The sequence below is a fragment of the Oncorhynchus mykiss genome, chromosome 19 (genome assembly GCF_057628025.1).
Source record: "Oncorhynchus mykiss isolate SJ-2025 chromosome 19, ASM5762802v1, whole genome shotgun sequence".
Classification (NCBI taxonomy): Eukaryota; Metazoa; Chordata; class Actinopteri; order Salmoniformes; family Salmonidae; genus Oncorhynchus; species Oncorhynchus mykiss.
In genome coordinates, this window is record NC_143040.1 from 17,051,733 (window position 1) to 17,073,078 (window position 21,346).

The window sequence follows — 21,346 nt, forward strand, 5'->3', positions numbered from 1 at the left end:
ATTCATACCCGACCTCTACTATTGTGACATCCACCAAAGGGAAGAGAATAAAGTCTGTCACGCGGGCGCGCTCTGCTTCTCACCACTGACTGCTGCACACGGAGGAAACGGTACGCTGCTCTCTCTCGGGCTGTGCTCAGACCCTATCTCTTATCTCACCCGCCCTCAGTCTGTTTACACGCAAAACAGTCCGTTGTTGACTGGAATACGATACGAAGATCCTGCTACTAGGCAGGTTTTCTACAAGTGTTCTACTGCTCAGTATGCCAGAACGCATGGACTAATTTAACGACGATGGCTTCGTTGCGAATGGTCGCCAAACTCCGGGCTGGAGTTGTCGGATGTACTAAACCGTTCCGCTACGCACTCAAAACAACCCGATCTCCGGTGAAATTACTGCATACGGTAAACTGAAACTACTGTGTGGGAGTAGTGAAAGGAGAGTGCTACACTGTAGCAAGACTTTATAGATGGGACCGTCGCGTCGTTATGTAGACATCCAAACTAGGGTGTTGTGTCTTCACAAGTTTTGCACAGTAGTCTGTTATTGTAGGCCTGCACTGTACATGCTCTGTTGGTTTGGGAAACCGGTAGAGTTCTAATGAACTGTCAAACAGTGAGATTGTTGAGCGAGGGTGTCATGCACGTCGCTGTTTCAAAGATTTTAGTCTTCGTTTCCATCTTAAACTGCACTACTTTGAAGTACACTAGATTGTAACAGAATTACAGATCCTTGAACTAATCAATAGGCCTACCGTGAAAAAGATATAGGCAGTCTAGAGAACACAGTGATGCATTTCAATCAGCAATGCATTGAATCAAGAGAGGGTTTTCCCTTTCATTCCATCACGTCTTGACATGTTGTTAAATGAGGACTAAATAGCTTTCCTCTCTCTGAATATAGTCATATAATGTAGTGAAACTGAATGCAGAAGACCGGTTGGGGATCACACACACACACACACCCTTCCTTGAATTGAATGATTCTCTCTCTCTGTCTCTTTGTCCTCCTTTTCCCCTCTTGTTCTCATTAGCTTCAGATGACTGCACTAAAGTGTCACCTATCCCATGCATAATTAATAAGTTACTGTAAGAGCTCAGTGATTTCCCAACTAGAATATCAACACCATGTCACCCAGAGTGTTGGCATGACAATGAATAATAATACCTAGTCCCCAAGGGCTAATGAGGACACTAATGAGGTTCTTCTCCAAGTTAATGAAGAATGCAATGTGAATTATGTGAAACCTCACCCGTTTGTCAGATTAATATAAACATTGTGTGTGTGTGTGTGTGTGTGTGTGTGTGTGTGTGATGTCTGGCCTCCTTAATGTTTCATTAGAATGATGGCCGTCTGGCAGACACCAGTCAGCAAAGCACAAGAGTGTTGTTAAGGAAGGTGCAGCCAGCCTTCCAATAGGATAGGATGTCTTGGCCCGGGGCCTGAGGGGTCATTTAGTGTGCTTTGATCCCAGTAGACGTGTCCCTGTACCACCCATACCTTACTACTGCTGCTGTGCTGTATCTCTGTCTCTCTCTGACCCTGCACTTCACTTCGGTCATTCTGTGGGGAATTACATTTGTGCAACGTCATCACATATGGTGAATAAACTAAGTGTACAAAATATTCCATGACACAGACTGACCAGGTGAATCCAGGTGACAAGCTATGATCCCTTATTGATGTCGCTTGTTAAATCCACTTCAATCAGTGTTGACGAAGGGGAGGAGTCAGGTTAAATAAGGATTTTTTTTAAGCCTTGAGACAATTGAGAATGTCTGCCATTCAGAGGGTGAATGGGCAAGGCAAAATATTTAAGTGCCTTGGAATGGGGTATGGTAGTAGGTGTCAAGAACTGCAACGCTGCTGGGTTTTTCACGCTGAGCAGTTTCTTCTTTGTCTCAAGAATGGTCCACCACCCAAAGGACATCCAGCCAACTTTACACAACTGTGGGAAGGAAGCATTGGAGTCATGGGCCAGCATCCCTGTGGAATGTTTTCAACACCTTGTAGAGTCAATGCCCCGACGAATTGAAGCTGTTCTGAGGACAAAAGGTGGGGGTGGTGTTACTCTATTTTAGGAAGGTGTTCCTAATGTGAGGGTATACTCAGTGTACAATTAACCCACATTTTCTACACAGCACCACACATCACTGTCAATCAGAATGGAAGGGGGAGTTGACTTTTCATAGTCACACATCAATGACTATCACCACAGAACATCTGGGTAGATTGATACTCTTATGAACGCAGCCCGGCTTCTGGAGGGGGAAGGTCCTTAAAGTGTAACAGTATAACTTTATACCGTCCCCTCGCCCATACCCGGGCGCGAACCAGGGACCCTCTGCACACATCAACAACAGCATCGTTAAACATCGCTCCACAAAAGCCGTGGCCCTTGCAGAGCAAGGGGAACTACTACTTCAAGGTCTCAGAGCAAGTGACGTCACCGATTGAAACGCTATTTAGCGCGCACCACTGCTAACTAGCTAGCCTTTTCACATCCGTTACCCCCCCCCCCCCCCCCACCACCAGACACTGACAGATGCACACACACTGTTTATCTGCTCCTGACAGGCCCTCTTGTCTGATGAGTCAGTGTGTAATTGAGAGGCTTTTATCCATCTAGAGCCGTGATTGGAGGGAATTACAGGAGTCAGTCGTCCAATCACTAGATCTGACTGGCTGCCCATCTATCTGTTTGTCAGGGTCGTGTTCAGCAGGGAACCGTTTGTGTAATTAATGCTTGGATAAGCTTATTTACTAATATGTATTGATTTATTTTCCCCTCTTTATGCGGTGCGCGCTGCACCGAACACCGATTGGAATTATCACAGTGAATGATTTTAATGTTTATGTGTCAATTAATCCCGTAAGGGATGGGTTGCCAACTGGTGATTTGACACGAAAATAAAATGTCACTCATTCATTCATACATTGTCTTCTCAATGGACAATATGGGTAGTAGCTTATCCCCTGGTCTCCTTTTCAAAACATATCCACCAACTGAATAGGACCCCTGATGCGATCTTTCTTGATTTAATATGGAACAGGCCAGACTCCTCACCTTAGAGTGCTGAGCATTAAAAGAGTTTAAAATCCAGAAGTGCGTTATTAGCTACCGCAGACTGCAGTTAAAGGATGTCGTGTTTGGAAATGAAAACCCCTGGGGATATTTTTAACTGGATGTATTAGTCATTGTAGCTTGCATGATTCCAGACTGTCAGTGCCACTTCCCATCTTTATCTGCCTTTGTGAAACAAGAGCACTTTGGTTCGACCCAGATAAGCTAACATGAAAAATGCTGAGTTGAGGAGTAACGGGGTATATGGAAATGGGCCGTATATGTCCTTCAATATGCCCTTAGACATGTCCAGGGGGTATAAGCCAAACATTAACAGCAGGAAGCTAGGAGCTTGGTTCTACTCTGCTCTCCTCTCTCTCTCTGCTCTCCTCTCTCTCTCTCTGCTCTCCTCTCTCTCTCTCTCTGCTCTCCTCTCTCTCCCTCTCTGCTCTCCTCTCTCTCTCTCTCTCTCTCTGCTCTCCTCTCTCTCTCTCTCTCTCTCTGCTCTCCTCTCTCTCTCGCTCTCTCTCTGCTCTCCTCCCTCTCTCTCTCTCTTCTCTCTCTCTCTCTCTCTCTGCTCTCTCTCTCTCTCTCTCTCTCTCTCTCTCTCTCTCTCTCTCTCTCTCTCTCTCTCTCTCTCTCTCTCTCTCTCTCTCTCTCTCTCTCTCTCTCTCTCTCTCTCTCTCTCTCTCTCTCTCTCTCTCTCTCTCTCTCTCTCTGTGTGTGTGTCTTTCTATCTGTGGCTATTAAATCAATGATGACGCAGATAGATGATGATGATAATAATAATAATAGGAAAAATAATAATACTCAATGAGTAATAACAATGAACAGGACAATACAGAAAGAAATGAATGAGGACAACAATGAAATAGTTAAGAAAGAGCGTTAGCAATGTTGTTATGGGCGTGGCAGGAGGTTCCATATACTGCAGGTAATCTGGCACAAAGAGGTCTCTCTCTCAGCACACCCCACACTGCAACAATGTGTGGTGGCTTTAGCAACACGGGTCATATTTCACTCCAGTATGACAGTAATTGGGAGACTGGGGAGCCAGAGCACCATGGTATCTAAACCACTCAACCACTCTATCCATCCATTGTTATTCTAGCCATCCATGCTGCCTTTTGCATGGCATTTGCCTGAGGCCTGAAGATATAGTAACTCCTTTGTCAGATCTCAATTGGATAAAATCGGCTGTTGTATAGTGGACTGTCATTTTAAAGGTTTATGGCTGCATATTGCTACCACTGCACTCCCATATTCCTGCTTTATAACCAGAGCCTATTGGGGATTTATCCTGATTTCATGGGAAATGTGGGTTGCCAAATAATATTCTCCAAAAAGCCAGGAGAATGGAGTTGTAATTTCACTCGCTGCTTAACTGTTGGCCCACACAACAACAAACTATGAGGATGGTAATGATGGATGTTCCTATTAATCTGTATTGTGAGAGTGAGTGAGACCCCCCCCCAACCCCCCATGAGTGGGCAGCTGCAGAGCAAGAACTAGCCAGCTCACTGTCACTAATTCACCTCCAGCTAGAGCAGACTTGTCAGAACCCATTAGTTGTAGTATCCAGCCTTATTCCACACTCAATGTAACCAACATTGCTTTCTTCAGTTCTATACAGCCTCCTAGTCAAGTGTCCATCCTGCTATTCCATTTGTGTAACCATCATTGTTTTGCTCAGGTCTGCACCACTAGTGTAACGATTGTGGTTGGTGGAAAAAGGAGTAGACCAAGATGCAGCGTGGTACGTGTTCATGGTAAATGTAATGAAGAAACTGAACACTAGAACAAAAACAACAACAAAGCGGAAACAAACGAAACAGTTCCGTCTGGTGCAGACACACAAAGACGGAAAACAACTACCCACAAATCATAGTGGGAACACAGGCTACCTAAGTATGGTTCTCAATCAGAGACCACGATTGACAGCTCCCTCTGATTGGGAACCATACCAGGCCAAAAGCAGAAATACAAAACATAGAACAAAAACATAGAATGCCCACCCCAACTCACACCCTAACCAACCTAAAACAGAGACATAAAAAGGAACTAAGGTCAGGACGTGACAACTAGCTTCAATCACGTAGGCCTTTAAATGCCTTGCAGATCTTAGGCCATTGAACCTTTTAAACCATCCTCCTAGTAACAAAAATATCCATTGTAGTCCGAGGCCAAATACAAACTATTAGTCTAGACTTGATTCATCGCACCCTGGATTTTACAATGCCCAGGGAATCGATGTAATGAATGCGGTGTGTCCGTTTAGAGACTCTTCATTAGTATTCCCTTCCCCCATCGGACCGCACCACACTCCTTTATTATAGGTAGGGAGTAGGGATGTGTCCCAAATGGCACCCTATTACCTATTTAGTGCACTTTTTTCTCTTTTTTGACTGTTTATTCAGTTTTACACACAAGACAACACAAAACAATATTAATAATATACTCAACTAGAAAAAATATGATTTTTCTTACATTTTTTTTTAACCTTTTTAAAGATACTGTACTTTAGACAAGTTAAACACACCGGGCAGAAGGCTACAAAGGTTAAAGGGCAATCTGTAGTACTGGGACAGAGCAAACACCATTGTTCCTGTAAACAGTCAAGGGATGGGGGTGGAGAAATGCAACCACTCACAGACAGTCATGGCCACAGACCGACCATCCACAAATAAAGTTTACAATGCTTTAAAATAAAAAATGAATAATAATTGTATGTAAGCGTGAACAAAATTTTAAAAAACAACAAAAAAAAAACAGGGCAAAACAAGCTCACATTTTAGTCTCTGACCGGGCAAGATGAACAAGGCATCCGCAGGTCAATCAATAAGCACATCATCTTCACCTTAATGCCCCCCCCCCCCCCCCCCCCACCCCAAAAAAAAACTACAAAGAAAGGCTCATCCAGCCTTTAAGTCACAGGGGAGTCAAATACAGACTTATTTTAGTATTAATTGGAATGCCGTCAGAGGATGGACTGTTTAAAGTAAGACCGGAATGGAGCCCAAGCCTCATAAAACAGTTTGGGGTTCCCACGTTCCCACTGGATTCTTGATAGGGGGGTACCTATGGGCAGTACTCCAAAAAGGGCTGTAAGGGGAGACGGATCTATAACAGTGTCATATTTATCAGAGAAACATTTAAATATGAATTCCCAGAAACCTGACAGTTTAGCCCCAAAACATGTACTCAACAGTGTAGCTGGTTCCATTTTACATCTGACACCGGTAGGATCAAAATCAGAGAATATTCTTCCAAGTTTGGCCCCGGACCAGTGGATACGGTGAGCCACCTTGAATTGAATGAGGCTGTGTCTAGTGCTAAAAGAGGACGACTGCACCCTGTGCAGCACAGATTCCCAGATGTCTTCCCCAAGTTCCTCCCCCAAATCCTTTTCCCATCAAGTCTTTAAAGACACCAAATAGGGGTTCTGTAAGTCATTAATGATTGCATATACATCTGAAATTGCGCCCCTAGTAAGCTTGTTCAGCTCAAAAATGCTCTCTATAGCTGTATTCGCGGGCCTATGGGGAAATTCAGGTGTGTTAGCTCTGACAAAGTTCCTAGTCTGGAGAAAGTGGAAAAAGTGGGATTGGGGGAGGTTGAACTTTTCCTGTAGCTGAGCAAAAGAGGCCAATGTATCATCAAAGAATAATTGGGCTAGCGAGGAGAGGCCTAGTGAGTGCCAGATGGCAAAAGCCCCATCATTCAAAGTTGGAGGAAATAAAATGTTCTGATTGATTGGGCCTGATAGAGAAAAGCCTCGGAGGCTAAAGGCAAAACGGAACTAATTCCAAATTTCAAGAGACTGCTTTACAATTGGGTTGACACACCTTTTGCCTAGGGACACTGGGACTTTCTACCAATCCGTGTTACCTTTCCATCCAAAATAAAATACATGAATGTTTGATCCAGTGAATTAAAAAAAGATTTTGGAATAAAAATGGGTAAACATTTGAAATAAAATAAAAAAAATGTGGGCAACACATTCATTTTAGTGACATTTATCCTTCCAATAAGAGAGAGGTAGCAAATTCCAAAAAGTAAAAGATTGTTTCAAACTGTCTGCTAGAGCAACAAAGTTTTCCTGAAACAAATTTGAATATTTCCTTGTCACTAACTCCCAAGTAGGTGAATTGATCCCGGACAATCCTAAACTGAATACTTGTAAAAGAGCACTTTAAAGCAGCCTTATTTACAGGAAAAAGCTCACTCTTGCCTAGATTCAGCTTGTACCCTGAGATTGATCCAAACGTTTTAAGAACAGATAAGGCACGTGGCAATAAGGTATCAGGGTTGAAGATGAACAAAAGGAGGTTGTCAGCATATATCAAAACGTTCTGCTCTAAGCCCGTCCTGATTATACCTTGAATGGCATCATTAGAGCGTAGTACAATGGTGAGAGGCTCGATTGCCAAAGCAAACAGCAAGGGGGAGAGTGGACAACCCTGTCTGGATCCGCGGTGCTTTAGTACACTACTTTTGACCAGAGCCCAACAGTTGGGACTCAGCCTAGCAGAAGATGGATGGTGGGACGTCACTCAGGCAGAGAGGTTTATGTGTCTACTGTGCTCCCATTCTGTGTCAATACCATTCTCTGTGACTGCATCACTACTCGTCTTTGTGAGAGGAATTGACGTGTTGAACACACCGAACTGTCTGTTCAAACAGCTAAAACACAGCTCAGACACCCATACATACCCCACAAGACATGCCACCAGGGGTCTCTTCACAGTCACCAAGTCCAGAATATAATAGACTCTGGGAACCGCACAGTATTACATAGAGCCATGACTACATGGAACTCTCTTCCACATCAAGTAACTCAAGCAAGCAGTAAAATCGGTTTTAAAAAGCACAAAGTGCACTGTGAAGACACACACACACACTGTAATATTGTAGTATTGTGGATATTATATTGTAGATTTGTAGTATTAGAGTAATGATGTAATTATGTGTTGTAACTGTTTAATCCTGTTTGGAACCTTGGCAGCAGCTGATGGGGATCCTAATGTTTAAATACTAAATGGACATTAATACCTACTATTTCATAAATGGGTTGTGACAGAAAAACTGAGTGGTGATATCCCCCGAGAGGCTATTTGTTGCCAGTTTCCATGGGATTTCAGTCCTGTGGTATCCAGTAGAGGCTCAGTTTCCATAGGATTTCAGTCCTGTGGTGTCCAGTAGAGGCTCAGTTTCCATAGGATTTCAGTCCTGTGGTATCCAGTAGAGGCTCAGTTTCCATAGGATTTCAGTCCTGTGGTATCCAGTAGAGGCTCAGCTTCCATATGATTTCAGTCCTGTGATATCCAGTAGAGGCTCAGTTTCCATAGGATTTCAGTCCTGTGGTATCCAGTAGAGGCTCAGTTTCCATAGGATTTCAGTCCTGTGGTATCCAGTAGAGGCTCAGTTTCCATAGGATTTCAGTCCTGTGGTATCCAGTAGAGGCTCAGTTTCCATAGGATTTCAGTCCTGTGGTATCCAGTAGAGGCTCAGCTTCCATATGATTTCAGTCCTGTGGTATCCAGTAGAGGCTCAGTTTCCATAGGATTTCAGTCCTGTGGTATCCAGTAGAGGCTCAGTTTCCATAGGATTTCAGTCCTGTGGTATCCAGTAGAGGCTCAGCTTCCATATGATTTCAGTCCTGTGGTATCCAGTAGAGGCTCAGTTTCCATAGGATTTCAGTCCTGTGGTATCCAGTAGAGGCTCAGTTTCCATAGGATTTCAGTCCTGTGGTATCCAGTAGAGGCTCAGTTTCCATAGGATGTCAGTCCTGTGGTATCCAGTAGAGGCTCCGTTTCCATAGGATTTCAGTCCTGTGGTATCCAGTAGAGGCTCAGTTGAGGAACTATTGAGATGCATTCTCCTCCAATTGGAGTTTCTGCCGTTTTGAAGCTCTTTACCTCAGGGAATTAAAATTCAAAGACTGTAAAATGGGTTTTGCCTGTCCATATTCTAACCTTCAGAATGATACACTGGTGTTAAAGATTTGATCAGATATAGTTAGCCTACAACAAAGAGGAATTACAACAGTAGTGACATAAACATACTATTTTCAGGGAATGTCAAGTAGTCTTGGACGGCATACCGTGTATTGGGGTTATTTTAAAGTACCGACGGTATGCTTTTCAATACCGCCAATTAAAAACATTTCTATTGTATGTTTACAAATGGCACAGGGAACAACCGTGACAATTCACTGTTGAGCAGCACAAGATAGGTGATTCACTACTAATGTTTGCCTGCTAAATATCTTAACTAGAAGTGAACTATCTAACTATTTTCTCCAGCTCAGAGCTCCAGCTATACATTTGGTTTGCTAACTTGCTAGCTATAGGTGGCTAGCTTGCAAGATCACCCTGTGTTATAGAAGTTCACAAACACTCTCTTGAAAAGTTGTCTAAACTGTCACCCAACAGAGAAGAATGTCTTATTGCCTCAGTGTCAGATTGCTGTCCGGCTGGCTGGCTGGCTGGCTGGCGCTCTGTGGCTAAATCTGCTCCCTCACTCCTGTCAGTCAGCCAGTGTCACAGTAACCACTATCTTAAGGAGCACCCTGTTTGGGTAAGAATTAATATGAACATGCAGTGCTTGACTTGGGCTGGAGCTGTCCGGAGCGCTGTACCAACGATAGACCACAGCCTGTCATTTCAAATGGGAACAAATGAGCCATAGTGGTGGGTAGAACAAGCAAGGAGGTGGGCAGAGCCAAGCACGAGCTAGTGAGATCCTATTGGTGCGTTCTAGCATGGATTTGCATATTTCCATTTGAACACCTACTCTGTGAGGTGCGCGTGCGCAATAACTCAATTCACCTTTGCGCTTCTAAACAACGTCATTTTTTGAAACTGGCAAAGGGTAAAGTCTACAAAACATAGTCCACTCTGTTCATAACAGATTATATTTTTGGGAACAGAACTATATTCAGATCAAATGTTTCATCGTTGAGTAAATGATCAGAATGTCGGCCCAGATCCATCTCATTCCATCTTCTCCCACTGCTGTTCACTGGGCTTCCTCTCACTAACATATCTGCAGGGTTTCCTAAACTCAGTCCGATGGGTTCTGATGGGGGTACAACAGTTGAACTAAACTCATGGGGAATTTAAGTTATATTCTTCAAGAATAAATAGTTACATATCGTTAACGTATAAGTCCAAAAATGAAAATAGCAACTGCAGATTGCCCCTTTTTTTAAAAACTATGATTACCTATCTATTAATGAAACACTGATGTCAGTAGGGAATGTATCTCTGACGGGAGGTGCACTGACACACATTCTCAATGACCATGGCTAGCTGTCACCCTGCTCCTAATCAATTCCAGATATTCCAGATTTGTATTGGTGAATCTGAATCCATGATGAAGGGTGAGGAGTAATGAGTCAGCTCAATGATTGGCCAAAAATCAAGGAATAGAATCGGATTGACACTCCGTAAATGCTACTGATGAGAACAGATCAGTTAAATGAATGCTCTTTGAAATGTCAAGTAGCCCAGGGCCCTGTATTCATAAAGCATCACAGTCATAGGAGTGCTGATCTAGGATCAGGTTCCCCCTGTCCATGTGATCTTATGAGTGCTGATCCTAGATACTCTGAGAGCCTGGGGTCTTTTCAAATCAGAGTAAATTGTTCCTGTTTTGTAGACACCTTTTGTCTCTCAGCTCTCACTTTTGACTTTGTGTAGTAGACTTGGACTGCCATAGTTATCACTACGCAGCAGTGGAGGCTGCTGAGGGGAGGACGGCTCATAATAATGCCTGGAATGGTATCAAACGTGTGCTTGATACCATTCCATTGAATCCATTCCAGCCATTACTATGAGCCGTCCTCCGCTCAGCAGCCTCCACTGCTATGCAGGTTAGCGGGTTTGTGTGGTCAACCTGCTATCGTTGTTTAGGCCTATAACTAAGGAGTTAAAAGGACATAGCTGGTTCAGCTGCTCTATTAGAATGGAACCTTTTTCTGCCAAGCGTGATAACTAGTTTAATTTGCATATACATTTTGGAATGAATCTAAAATGTTTTATTGAAGATCTTGGAACGCAGGCAAGGTTATGCGACAAGTATGCACACTGTTCTACAATGGTTATTTTATGCTCTCATATGCCATGCTACCAACTGACTGACAGTCTGAATGTACCTCGAATAACTCAAGGAAGGAAGCTGACAAGCCAGAAAAGTGCTTGTCATTTCCCGCCTGTAACTGTCATTGTTAGAGGCAGGCCACTGGCCATCCAATGTGCAGTTCCATGTTTTAAGAGGAATCTCCTGAAAGAATATCTATTTGTGAAAAATGAAAAGGTGGATTCTCTTCAGTTTTTCAATCTCCTTTGGGTAGCAATTGACAGTGACACTTTCCAAAATCAAATCAAGTTTATTGGTCACATACACACATTTAGCAGATGTTATTACGGGTGTAGCGAAATGCTTGTGTTCCTAGTTCCTAGTTCCAACAGTACAGTAGTATCTAACAATACACAAATCTAAAAGTTAAAGTATGCAATTAAGAAATATATAAATATCAGGACGAGCAATGTTGGAGTGGCATAAACTAAATACAGTAGAATAGAATACTATATTTACATATGAGAGGAGTAACGCAGTATGTAAACATTATTAAAGTGGCCAGTGATTCCATGTCTCTGTATATAGGGCAGCAGCCTCTAAGGTGCAGGGTTGAGTAACCGGGTGGTAGCCGGCTCGTGATTGCTGATGAATATGTTTGTGTGGTTTTGGTAAGAAAGGGTGAGTTGTTATGAAACCCACTTATCTAGGCCTAGCTACCTGCCAGTTATCTACTAGTCACTTACCCACTTCTATTCCTGACACACGCTTAATATATTGTTGATCTACTCTGCATTTCAACTAGGACTTGAATACAGCAGCTGACCCTTAGCTACTGCAGTCTGTTGTCTTAACAGTAACCTCCCTGTAAAGAGGAATAAAAACTCTTCAAGTTCCAGCTCTCTATCATTTCTGCTTTATCACCATGTCCTCTGAAGTATGCAGAGCACTCGCTTGGAGAGCTGTCATGGGGAGGACGTCCTATACTCATCCAACCTGCTTGACTGTTACATCCGCCTCGCTCTGCATGCTGCCTTTCCCTTTTTCTTTCTTTTAGTCTTTCTGCTCTCGCTCTCTCTCTCCTCGCTCTCTCTCTCTCTCTCTCTCCCCTCTCTCTCTCTCTCTCTCTCTCTCTCCTCTCTCTCTCTCTCTCCTTGCTCTCTCTCTCTCTCTCTCTCTCTCTCTCTCTCTTGCTCTCTCTCCTCGCTCTCTCTCCTCGCTCTCTCTCCTCGCTCTCTCTCCTCGCTCTCTCTCTCTCTCTCTCTCTCTCTCCTTCTCTCTCCATGTTCTCACTCAGCTGTCTTTCCAATCGTTGCCCACTCTCCTTCTCTCTCCATGTTCTCACAGCTGCATTTTCCAATTGTTGCCCCCTCCCCCCCTCTCTCTCTCCCACTCTCTTTCGCTCACCCTCCCTCTTTTTCTCTCTAAGAGAATGTTGTGGAAAGGAAAGCGAGAAGATAAATGCCTTGACTCAAATCACTTTCATGGTACAGTGCAGCCTGAGCTCATGACAGCAGCCGGTAATTTGGTTTCTCCATCCCTCTGTTTTTCATCCCTGGCCCCTAGAACTGTTTATTACATGGGAACCATTCAGAAGGTCAAGTAGGGGGTGCTTGTATTTGTCCTGTTTCACACGTGCAAATGTCTAACCTGTACAGTGTAATGAAATTGAAATGTTTTTTTTTTGCATATCCAACTTCCCATGAGACACCCTCTAGAGTGGGGTCACGGCCAGGGGATCAGCCACTCATGATGGCGACCCTGGAGCAACTAGGGTTAAGTGCCTTGCTCAAGGGCAGATCGACCAATGCTTCACGTAGTCGGCTTCACGTAGTCGGCTTCACGTAGTCGGCTTCACGTAGTCGGCTCAGGGATTTGAACCAGCTTGGCCTGCCATGCAGTTTCCTCGTGGAATGCAAATGCCGATTACTGATTTGTTATGAGAACTTGAAACCGGCCCTAATTAATCGGCCATGGCGGTTAATCGGTCGACCTCTACTTGATATTGGTGGGAACTGAAACACGCGGTCGATCCAGACCATCCCAAACATGCTCAATGGGTGACATGTCTGGTGAGTATGCTGGCCATGGAAGAACTGGGACATTTTCAGCTTTCAAGAATTGTGTACAGATCCTTGCGGGCCGTGTATTATCCTGCTGAAACATGAGGTGATGGCGGCGGATGAATGGGACGACAATGGGCCTTATCTCTGCGTTCAAATTGCTTATCCCTGCCCATACCATAACCCCATCGCCACCATGGGGCACTCTATTCACTACGTTGACATCAGCAAACCACTCGCCCACACGACGCCTTACACATGAGGCTCCCGAGTGGCACAGCGGTGTAAGGTACTGCATCTCAGTGCAAGAGGCCTATTGGCCCAGCATCATCCGTGTTTGGCAGGGGTAGGCTGTCATTGTAAATAAGATTTTTTTCTTAACTGACTGTCCTAGTTAAATAAAGGTTAAAACAATATACAATAAAACAATCACACGTAGTCTGCGGTTGTGAGGCCAGTTGGACGTACTGCCAAATTCTCTAAAATGACATTGGAGGTGGCTTATGGTAGAGAAATTAACATTCAATTATCTGGCAACGACTCTAGTAGACATTCCTGCAGTCAGCATGCCAATTGCTGCTGTGCTGAACCTCGACTTGAGACATCTGTGGCATTGTGTTGTGACAAAACTGCACATTATCCCCGCACAAGGTGCTGCTTGATCAGCTTCTTGATGTGCCACACCTGTCAGGTGGATGGATTATCTTGGAAAAGGAGAAATGCTCACTAACAGAGAAGTGAACACATTTGTGCTCACAATTTGAGACAACCTTTTCTATTATGCACATAGCAACATGGTCTAGGAAAAGGCGGCAATTAAACAGTGAACCGTGAACAGCAACCGCTGTCTAACGGGGAGAAAGCGCATTTGTTATTAAATTATATCATTTTTATTTGTGTTGCACAATTGTTGTTAATATTACCATCTAGAATTAGTCTTAGTCTTAGTGATGGACTGCCTTCCCCACGGGCTCCACAATGGATCAGTCAGACAGGCGCCAGTCATGTTTTTGTTGTTACTGCTCTACTATCGACCAAACAATCGGCCAGTCGACTAAATGGCTTTAGCCCTAGAACCAGCAACGCTCTAACCGCTAGGCTACCTGCTGCCAGATAGTCTTTGTTTCCTGGGCCGTGTCCAGCTGCACCCAAAAGGATAACTCCTCCTCTTCTGGTCAGTCAGTTGGGTGGACCCAGACTGGCCACGCCATTGGTTGGTGCTAAATTCCAGTACAGATCGCCCCATAGCCCCTCGTACTGTACCACCTAGACACTCTTCTAAATGATTTGTCAGAGCTGGGTGGGTGTGAGGTGGACACAGACTGGCCACACTATTGGTCTGTTGGTGCTGAATTCCAACTCAAACACCAAGCCCCTAGTCCTTAGACACTCCTGTAGATAGGATTTGATAGGTTTAAGCCAAATGCAATTGCTCAACCATTGCTTCTGATAGGTTGGTATGTTGCTTGCACCCATCAGAGACGTTCAGATCTACAGGAATGCCTATTGGGGAAAAGTGGCAAAGGGACCATTCAGCATGAGATGGTGTTAGAAACCTGGGTTGTGGTATAGTGGGTGGTGGGTACTGAAACAGGGCCCCCACGAGGGGTCATAGCTCAGCCTGTGACAGGAGCCATAATAACTGGGTCTGGTCCTGCCTGCCTGCCTGCCTGTCGGCCGGCCGGCCACTGGAGAAATTAGCCAGCCTGTGACTGTCACCAATCAATCACCATGATGTCCCCTGATGAACACTACTGGCTATGGCTGCTCCACCTTACTCAGGAGGAAAGGACAGTTTATCACCAAGCTGCTGCTGTACTGACCCTCTGAAAACCAACTTAAATTCTGGCCTGGACTCCAAACTGCTAGTGGTGAAACAGAGCATATCACTTTGAACTCCTGGCTGACTGTATACAAGTGAAGGAGGAAAGGACAGTTTATCATGATGCCACTGTGCTGTGTCTGACTCTGAGAACAAACCACTCAAAGTGAATCTAGTTCCTCTGGGGTGGAATCTGTTCCATCATGCAGTCTATTGTTTTGAGATATGGAATATTACATTTGGAGATAAGAAATGAGAGATGAAGGAACAGAAGTTGAGAAATATCAGCTGTAGCTACTAGCCTCTGTTCCTTGAAGGAGTCACAAAATGTGTGAATGTCACCGAAGGGCCAGGGCGTTGTGGCTGCAGCAGTTACCTCAACACCGTGCATATTGATTGGATGAGGGAGGCAGGGGAGAGAGGATGGGGATTTGTGTTTTTATTTCACAGGCGGCGAGATGTGGTGGAAGAGTGCACGTCTAATTGAACATCGCTGGTGATGCTGATGGAGTCGTCCCTCTTGTTTGAATTGCACTTGACTCGGCCCGTGTCTCGCTGAGGGCTAAATGAGTGGCTCATCTAAACCCCCAGGTGCTTGGCTGGGAAGTAAGAAACCTGCAGGATTATTCATTCTGTAGCTCTTAATGAAGGCCAATACGTTCTGTCACCCATTGATAATGAAGGGAATACTGTATTACGGTATTAATTCTATAGCTCTTAATGAAGGCCAATACGTTCTGTCACTCCATTGATATATGAAGGGAATACTGTATTACGGTATTAATTCTATAGCTCTTAATGAAGGCCAATACGTTCTGTCTCTCCATTGATATATGAAGGGAATACTGTATTACGGTATTCATTCTATAGCTCTTAATGAAGGCCAATACGTTCTGTCACTCCATTGATATATGAAGGGAATACTGTATTACGGTATTAATTCTATAGCTCTTAATGAAGGCCAATACGTTCTGTCACCCCATTGATATATGAAGGGAATACTGTATTACGGTATTAATTCTATAGCGCTGAGTGTGTTCCTGTTCCACCATGACCGTCATCTCCCATTTGATGTGTTGTATGATGGGAACGGTGCAACATGGCTTTGAAACTGACTGCTTACAGATTTCCAGGTGTTGAATCCGCTGTCGTCAGCGGTATATCCCTATGCACAGCGCGTCTTCACCCCAGAGATAAATGACCTCGGCCTCTGAGTTTGACGCTCGGCTCCTTAGCCATGCACTTTTCATATGTATAAAACACACACACAACAGACAAACGCACACATGCATACACACAAATGTAGACAAACAAATGTGCACACGCACACACCACAGTCACACACACACACGTACACACTAACACACAAATAAACGTCACAGTGCTCAAATGCCTCTCCAGTCCCCGTCACCACAAAAAGCATTTCACAAATGAGAACGATAAAAGGGAGGGAATATTTTGCCCCTGAATTGCGGCTGTGGTCACTAGTGCTTGACTGAATGCACAATCTGACCGTTTCAGTATTTTTAGAACACAATGCCCACACTGGAGTAAATGATGTGCACATTTACATATATTCCAACAGATCACAATAGAGTCTAATTTATCATAACCATTACAGATAACAAATCCTAATTGCTAAATTGGACCATATACTGTATACAGTCATTAGTCATTTAAAAAAAACAAGTGCTATTTAAGATTAATTTATTGAATCTGTATTATCAACTGGTTATATTATATCCTGGAACACAATCTGTAATATCAACTGGTTATAGTATATCCTGGAACATAATCTGTAATATCAACTGGTTATAGTATATCGTGGAACACAGTGGCCTGGAACGCAGTGGAGCTTGCTTGTAGACGCCTATGGCTGTGCAATGGCATAGCCTTGTTTTGTTAATGTAGCAGACAAGATGCTCTTATTTCTTGAGCCCTACCACAGTCAAGACACAGCTATTTTATAGTAAAAAAAAGACATTATGTAATACAACAGAATAAAATGGAACAGAATATTTTTCCAAATAAAAGTAGTTGCCAGTGTGAATGATACACATCTCGTGCCTGGTACAGTTATTCTCAGTGATTTATTTAAAACGGGTTGAAATCTGTCTTTTCCATGTACAGATGTTTGATTTAGTTTATTCTGCCTGCTTCTTTGAGATGTTCAAAATGGATGAACAATTCCACTCTGAACACTGCATGGGGATGAGTTACAGCCACGACATCTGTTTGGAGAGTAGGTATACGCTTACCCGGTGTAGGAGGCAGTTTTTTTGGAATGGGACGTTAAACGGGTGTCCTGAGTCTCTGTGGTCACTAAAGATCCCATGTCACTTATCGTAAGAGTAGGGGTGTTAACCCTGGTGTCCTGGCTAAATTCCCAATCTGGCCTTCATACCTTCACGGTCACCTAATCATCCGTAGTTTACAATTGGCTCATTCATCTCCCTTCATCTTCCCTGTAACTATTCCCCAGATTGTTGCTGTAAATGAGAATGTGTTCTCAGTCAACTGACCTGGTAAAATAAGGGTTAAATAAATAATGATGCTGAACAAAATATGCTCTTTGTCTTTATCAAACAGTTTTAGCATATTTTCAGTGTGGAACTATGTTTAGGGGGTTTATAGCTCAGGTCAGGGATAGGGATGGGCAACTGGCAGCCCATTTTATACCTTTTTACATTTTGGAACTCAGTCGGTGTCTCAACTTACTGTTGACAGTTAGAATAATAGAATACACAAGGTGCATTTCGAAATTTGGATGTGCATCAGCTGTCACTCTTTTAGCCCATATCAGCTGTATTTTTTAAAGATTGGTAAACTAGTCTAGAGGCCAGCTATCTAAACTTGTAGTAAGCAAGGTGGAATTACCGACCAGGGCGGAGCCCGTTTGATCATCAGTTGTCATATTAAAAACGGCAAGCATTTGCTTCCACCCTATGGCAGAATGTGTAGAATTGCAGGAAATGAGTTATAAAATTGCTAGCTCGTCCGTTCAAGTACAAAATTACACATGTCCATCCCTAGACGCAAGATAATGAGTTTCAACTAACAGCCAGTAGAGTTTCTACTGAAACCATTGTTTATTCATTATGAATCCAATTATTGAATTGGATTACATTACTGATTACAATTTTGGACAGTTAACTAGTAGGGCCGGGACTATACCTGTATCGCGATACTCGTAAGTATCACGGCAAGGAAACCAAACACAACGCGGATTTAACTTCTTTAGGAAAAGAGCCCTAATGCTGGAAACAAACATTATTATGTTGTCACCCAGAGTCACATGTATTTATTTTCCACCAAGCAATAGCACACACTATTTTACATACAGCAGGTTTTTGAAGGACCTTTGCGATATTGGTATCTTCCCGGGCGCTAGTAACTATAGCGCGTTACATTTAGAAAGTAACCTACACTGCTTATTGCTGGAGCCTGCCCTACTCAAGGCATGGATGTCTCTCCTCTTAACAGTGTTTCCTACCTTCTTACTCTTAACCTTAACTACTGATGTGTAAGTCTATAGATCTCCCATCCAGTGGCGATTTTTAGCATGTAAGTCTTGGTGGGGCAAACAAATGAAAAGTGGGATGCTCCCAGCAAAGTCACTTCACAACACTGAACAATACATTAATTACACTATAACCTAACGGTGGCCAACAGTGCCCACAAACTGTTAGGGCCTAAATAAAGCTGTCCCAACATCTTAAAAGGAATGGCTTGATTCATGATGATTACTGCTAGCTAAGACTTAGCTAAGTATGATGTTGACATGATCAGTCCAATCAAAGCTACTGTACATATAAAATTATTTGATGTCATTTTATCTGTAGCAAATGACCTTGAGCCTTCCTGGATGGGCACTTCTAATGTAACTCTATGGCAGCACCCAAGGGGCTAGAATTTTCAGCTCTACCCTTTGACTTGGTGGTGACGTAGGGACACCATGAGTGACAGAACACTGAGCCAATCACAGCGCAACGCTCCATGTTTTCTGCTGGCTCGCCCCACCACCACAGAAAGCGCTGAGCAAGGCTAAAATACCTGCATTGTGGAGCTGCATTACTCAAGAAAACAAAAAAGAGACCATGTTTGTATGGAGACTTTATTAACTCAATGATATATATATATATATATTTACATTGTTTGCAAACTGTTATGGAACATGTATTAATGGCAAGTACCCCCCCCCCCCTAAAATGTGGGTCTCAAAACAGGTGGGGCTCTAAAAACGGGTTGCCACTGCTCCCACCCCTCTGACCATACTGTCCTCTCCTTTGTGTGGTGTCTTTGACTGCCACACGCTTTACAAGCTTCCAATACAAGGGGACCAACTTGGTTTTGCTGCCCAGAAGGTGCTGTAGTGTTCATTAGGCATCGTTGGCAAACCCTCCAAGTCCTCTTCTTACCGGGTGGAGTCATTTCCATTTTAATGGTGTGGATGGGGGTAATGTTCTGTAGCAAGCACATCATTAATTCAACAGTTATGACCTAAAACCCTTATTCATTTCTCACATTTAACACGACCAAGTGTTTAATAGTGGCAGAATGCATGCCTAAGGCATCACAATACTTATTGGGAGTTGTGTTGGTATAATTGTAGCACTATACAAAATCTCTTTACACACACAGGTGCGTGCGCACACACACACACACATACATACATACATACACACACACACACACACACACATTTTCACAGCTATTACTCTACGTTCGTATCTTACCAGCTCCTTTCATTACTTCCAGCTGCAGTGCCAGCAACATATTCCCAACCATTAAACCTAATACTCCAAATCATTGTATTACTCAGCATGGGATCTAGAAGGGGATGAATCTGTAGTGGGGATGTTGATATGGAAACCTGGAGGCTTTCAGCACCATTTTCTGTCTATTTTCAGCTATTCAAGCATCAGCATTCAGTCTGGTTTAGCCAGGCTACGTCTCTGTGGAGATTGGGGGGGGGGTGTAGGCTATTCTGTGGTTCATGTGGGGGGTGTAGGCTATCCTGTGGTTCATGGGGGGGGGGGGGGGGTGTAGGCAATTCTGTGGTTCATGTGGGGGGTGTAGGCTATTCTGTGGTTCATGGGGGGGGGTGTAGGCTATTCTGTGGTTCATGGGGGGGGGTGTAGGCTATTCTGTGGTTCATGTGGGGGGTGTAGGCTATTCTGTGGTTCATGGGGGGGGGGGGGGTGTAGGCTATTCTGTGGTTCATGTGGGGGGTGTAGGCTATTCTGTGGTTCATGTGGGGGGTGTAGGCTATTCTGTGGTTCATGGGGGGGGGGGGGTGTAGGCTATTCTGTGGTTCATGGGGGGGGGTGTAGGCTATTCTGTGGTTCATGTGGGGGGTGTAGGCTATTCTGTGGTTCATGGGGGGGGGTGTAGGCTATTCTGTGGTTCATGGGGGGGGGGGGGTGTAGGCTATTCTGTGGTTCATGGGGGGGGGGTGTAGGCTATTCTGTGGTTCATGTGGGGGGTGTAGGCTATTCTGTGGTTCATGGGGGGGGTGTAGGCTATTATGTGGTTCATGGGGGGGGTGTAGGCTATTCTGTGGTTCATGTGGGGGGTGTAGGCTATTCTGTGGTTCATGGGGGGGGGGGTGTAGGCTATTCTGTGGTTCATGGGGGGGGGTGTAGCAAGATAGGCTGCGGTAATATAATGATGATGGTGCAGTTTCTTGGAAATTAGATTCTGGAAATATGTCCTTATCTCAATGTTTACATCACACAGTATCTCAGTAATAATGACTTTTGCAATGAATGGCTACATTTAAAATGATAATCAAGACATTTCATGGCAAAACAAAGATGTCACGTAGAATAGAAGCTGGTCGTTTTCCGACTCATTTTATTCATGTAGAACTTCAAATGTTTGTCTTTCTGTCTTTAGCAGCATGATCGTTTGCCAAGGGAGGGCTTCTGTTGACACTGATGATATTGAGCTGATAAGCCACTAAGCCGCCCATGTATGGAAAAATCTACAGCGTTCCTTGTAACAGTATGTTCTGGTGCCTCTCGGGCTGTTCATAATGTTGATTGGAGACCTATTTGCTGATTTAATGTTATTTGTGTTTCTTAAATGTACAGTATCTGTATTTTGTAAATTGTGTACGAATGGTTCCTTCTGAAAGAGACCTTGGTCTGAATGGGACTCCCTGTTTAAAATAAAGGTCAAATAAATCCCTTCTGTATTGTGTTCTCTCTCATTTCAGATCCATCCCAGACAGCCACAGTGGAGATGTCCTCCCCAAGTGGTCTTCTGCAGTACTGTAGCACCCTCTAGTGGTATGATACTGGCATTACAGT

General features: G+C 43.9%; 1 protein-coding gene across 3 annotated transcripts in view; it reads left to right on the forward strand.

Moving 5' to 3' along the window:
- LOC110497334 (calcium uniporter protein, mitochondrial) overlaps positions 1-21,346 on the forward strand; it is a 26,460-nt gene continuing 5,114 nt past the window's right edge. Inside the window, exons 1-2 of one of the 3 annotated variants that reach the window (XM_090210291.1) lie at positions 1-405; positions 21,253-21,325. In XM_090210291.1, coding sequence (XP_090066417.1) covers positions 295-405; positions 21,253-21,325 — 184 coding nt within the window. In that variant the 5' untranslated portion in view covers positions 1-294. The remainder of the gene's footprint in view (positions 406-21,252; positions 21,326-21,346) is intronic. The other 2 variants (XM_090210290.1, XM_090210292.1) reach the window with 2 other exon arrangements.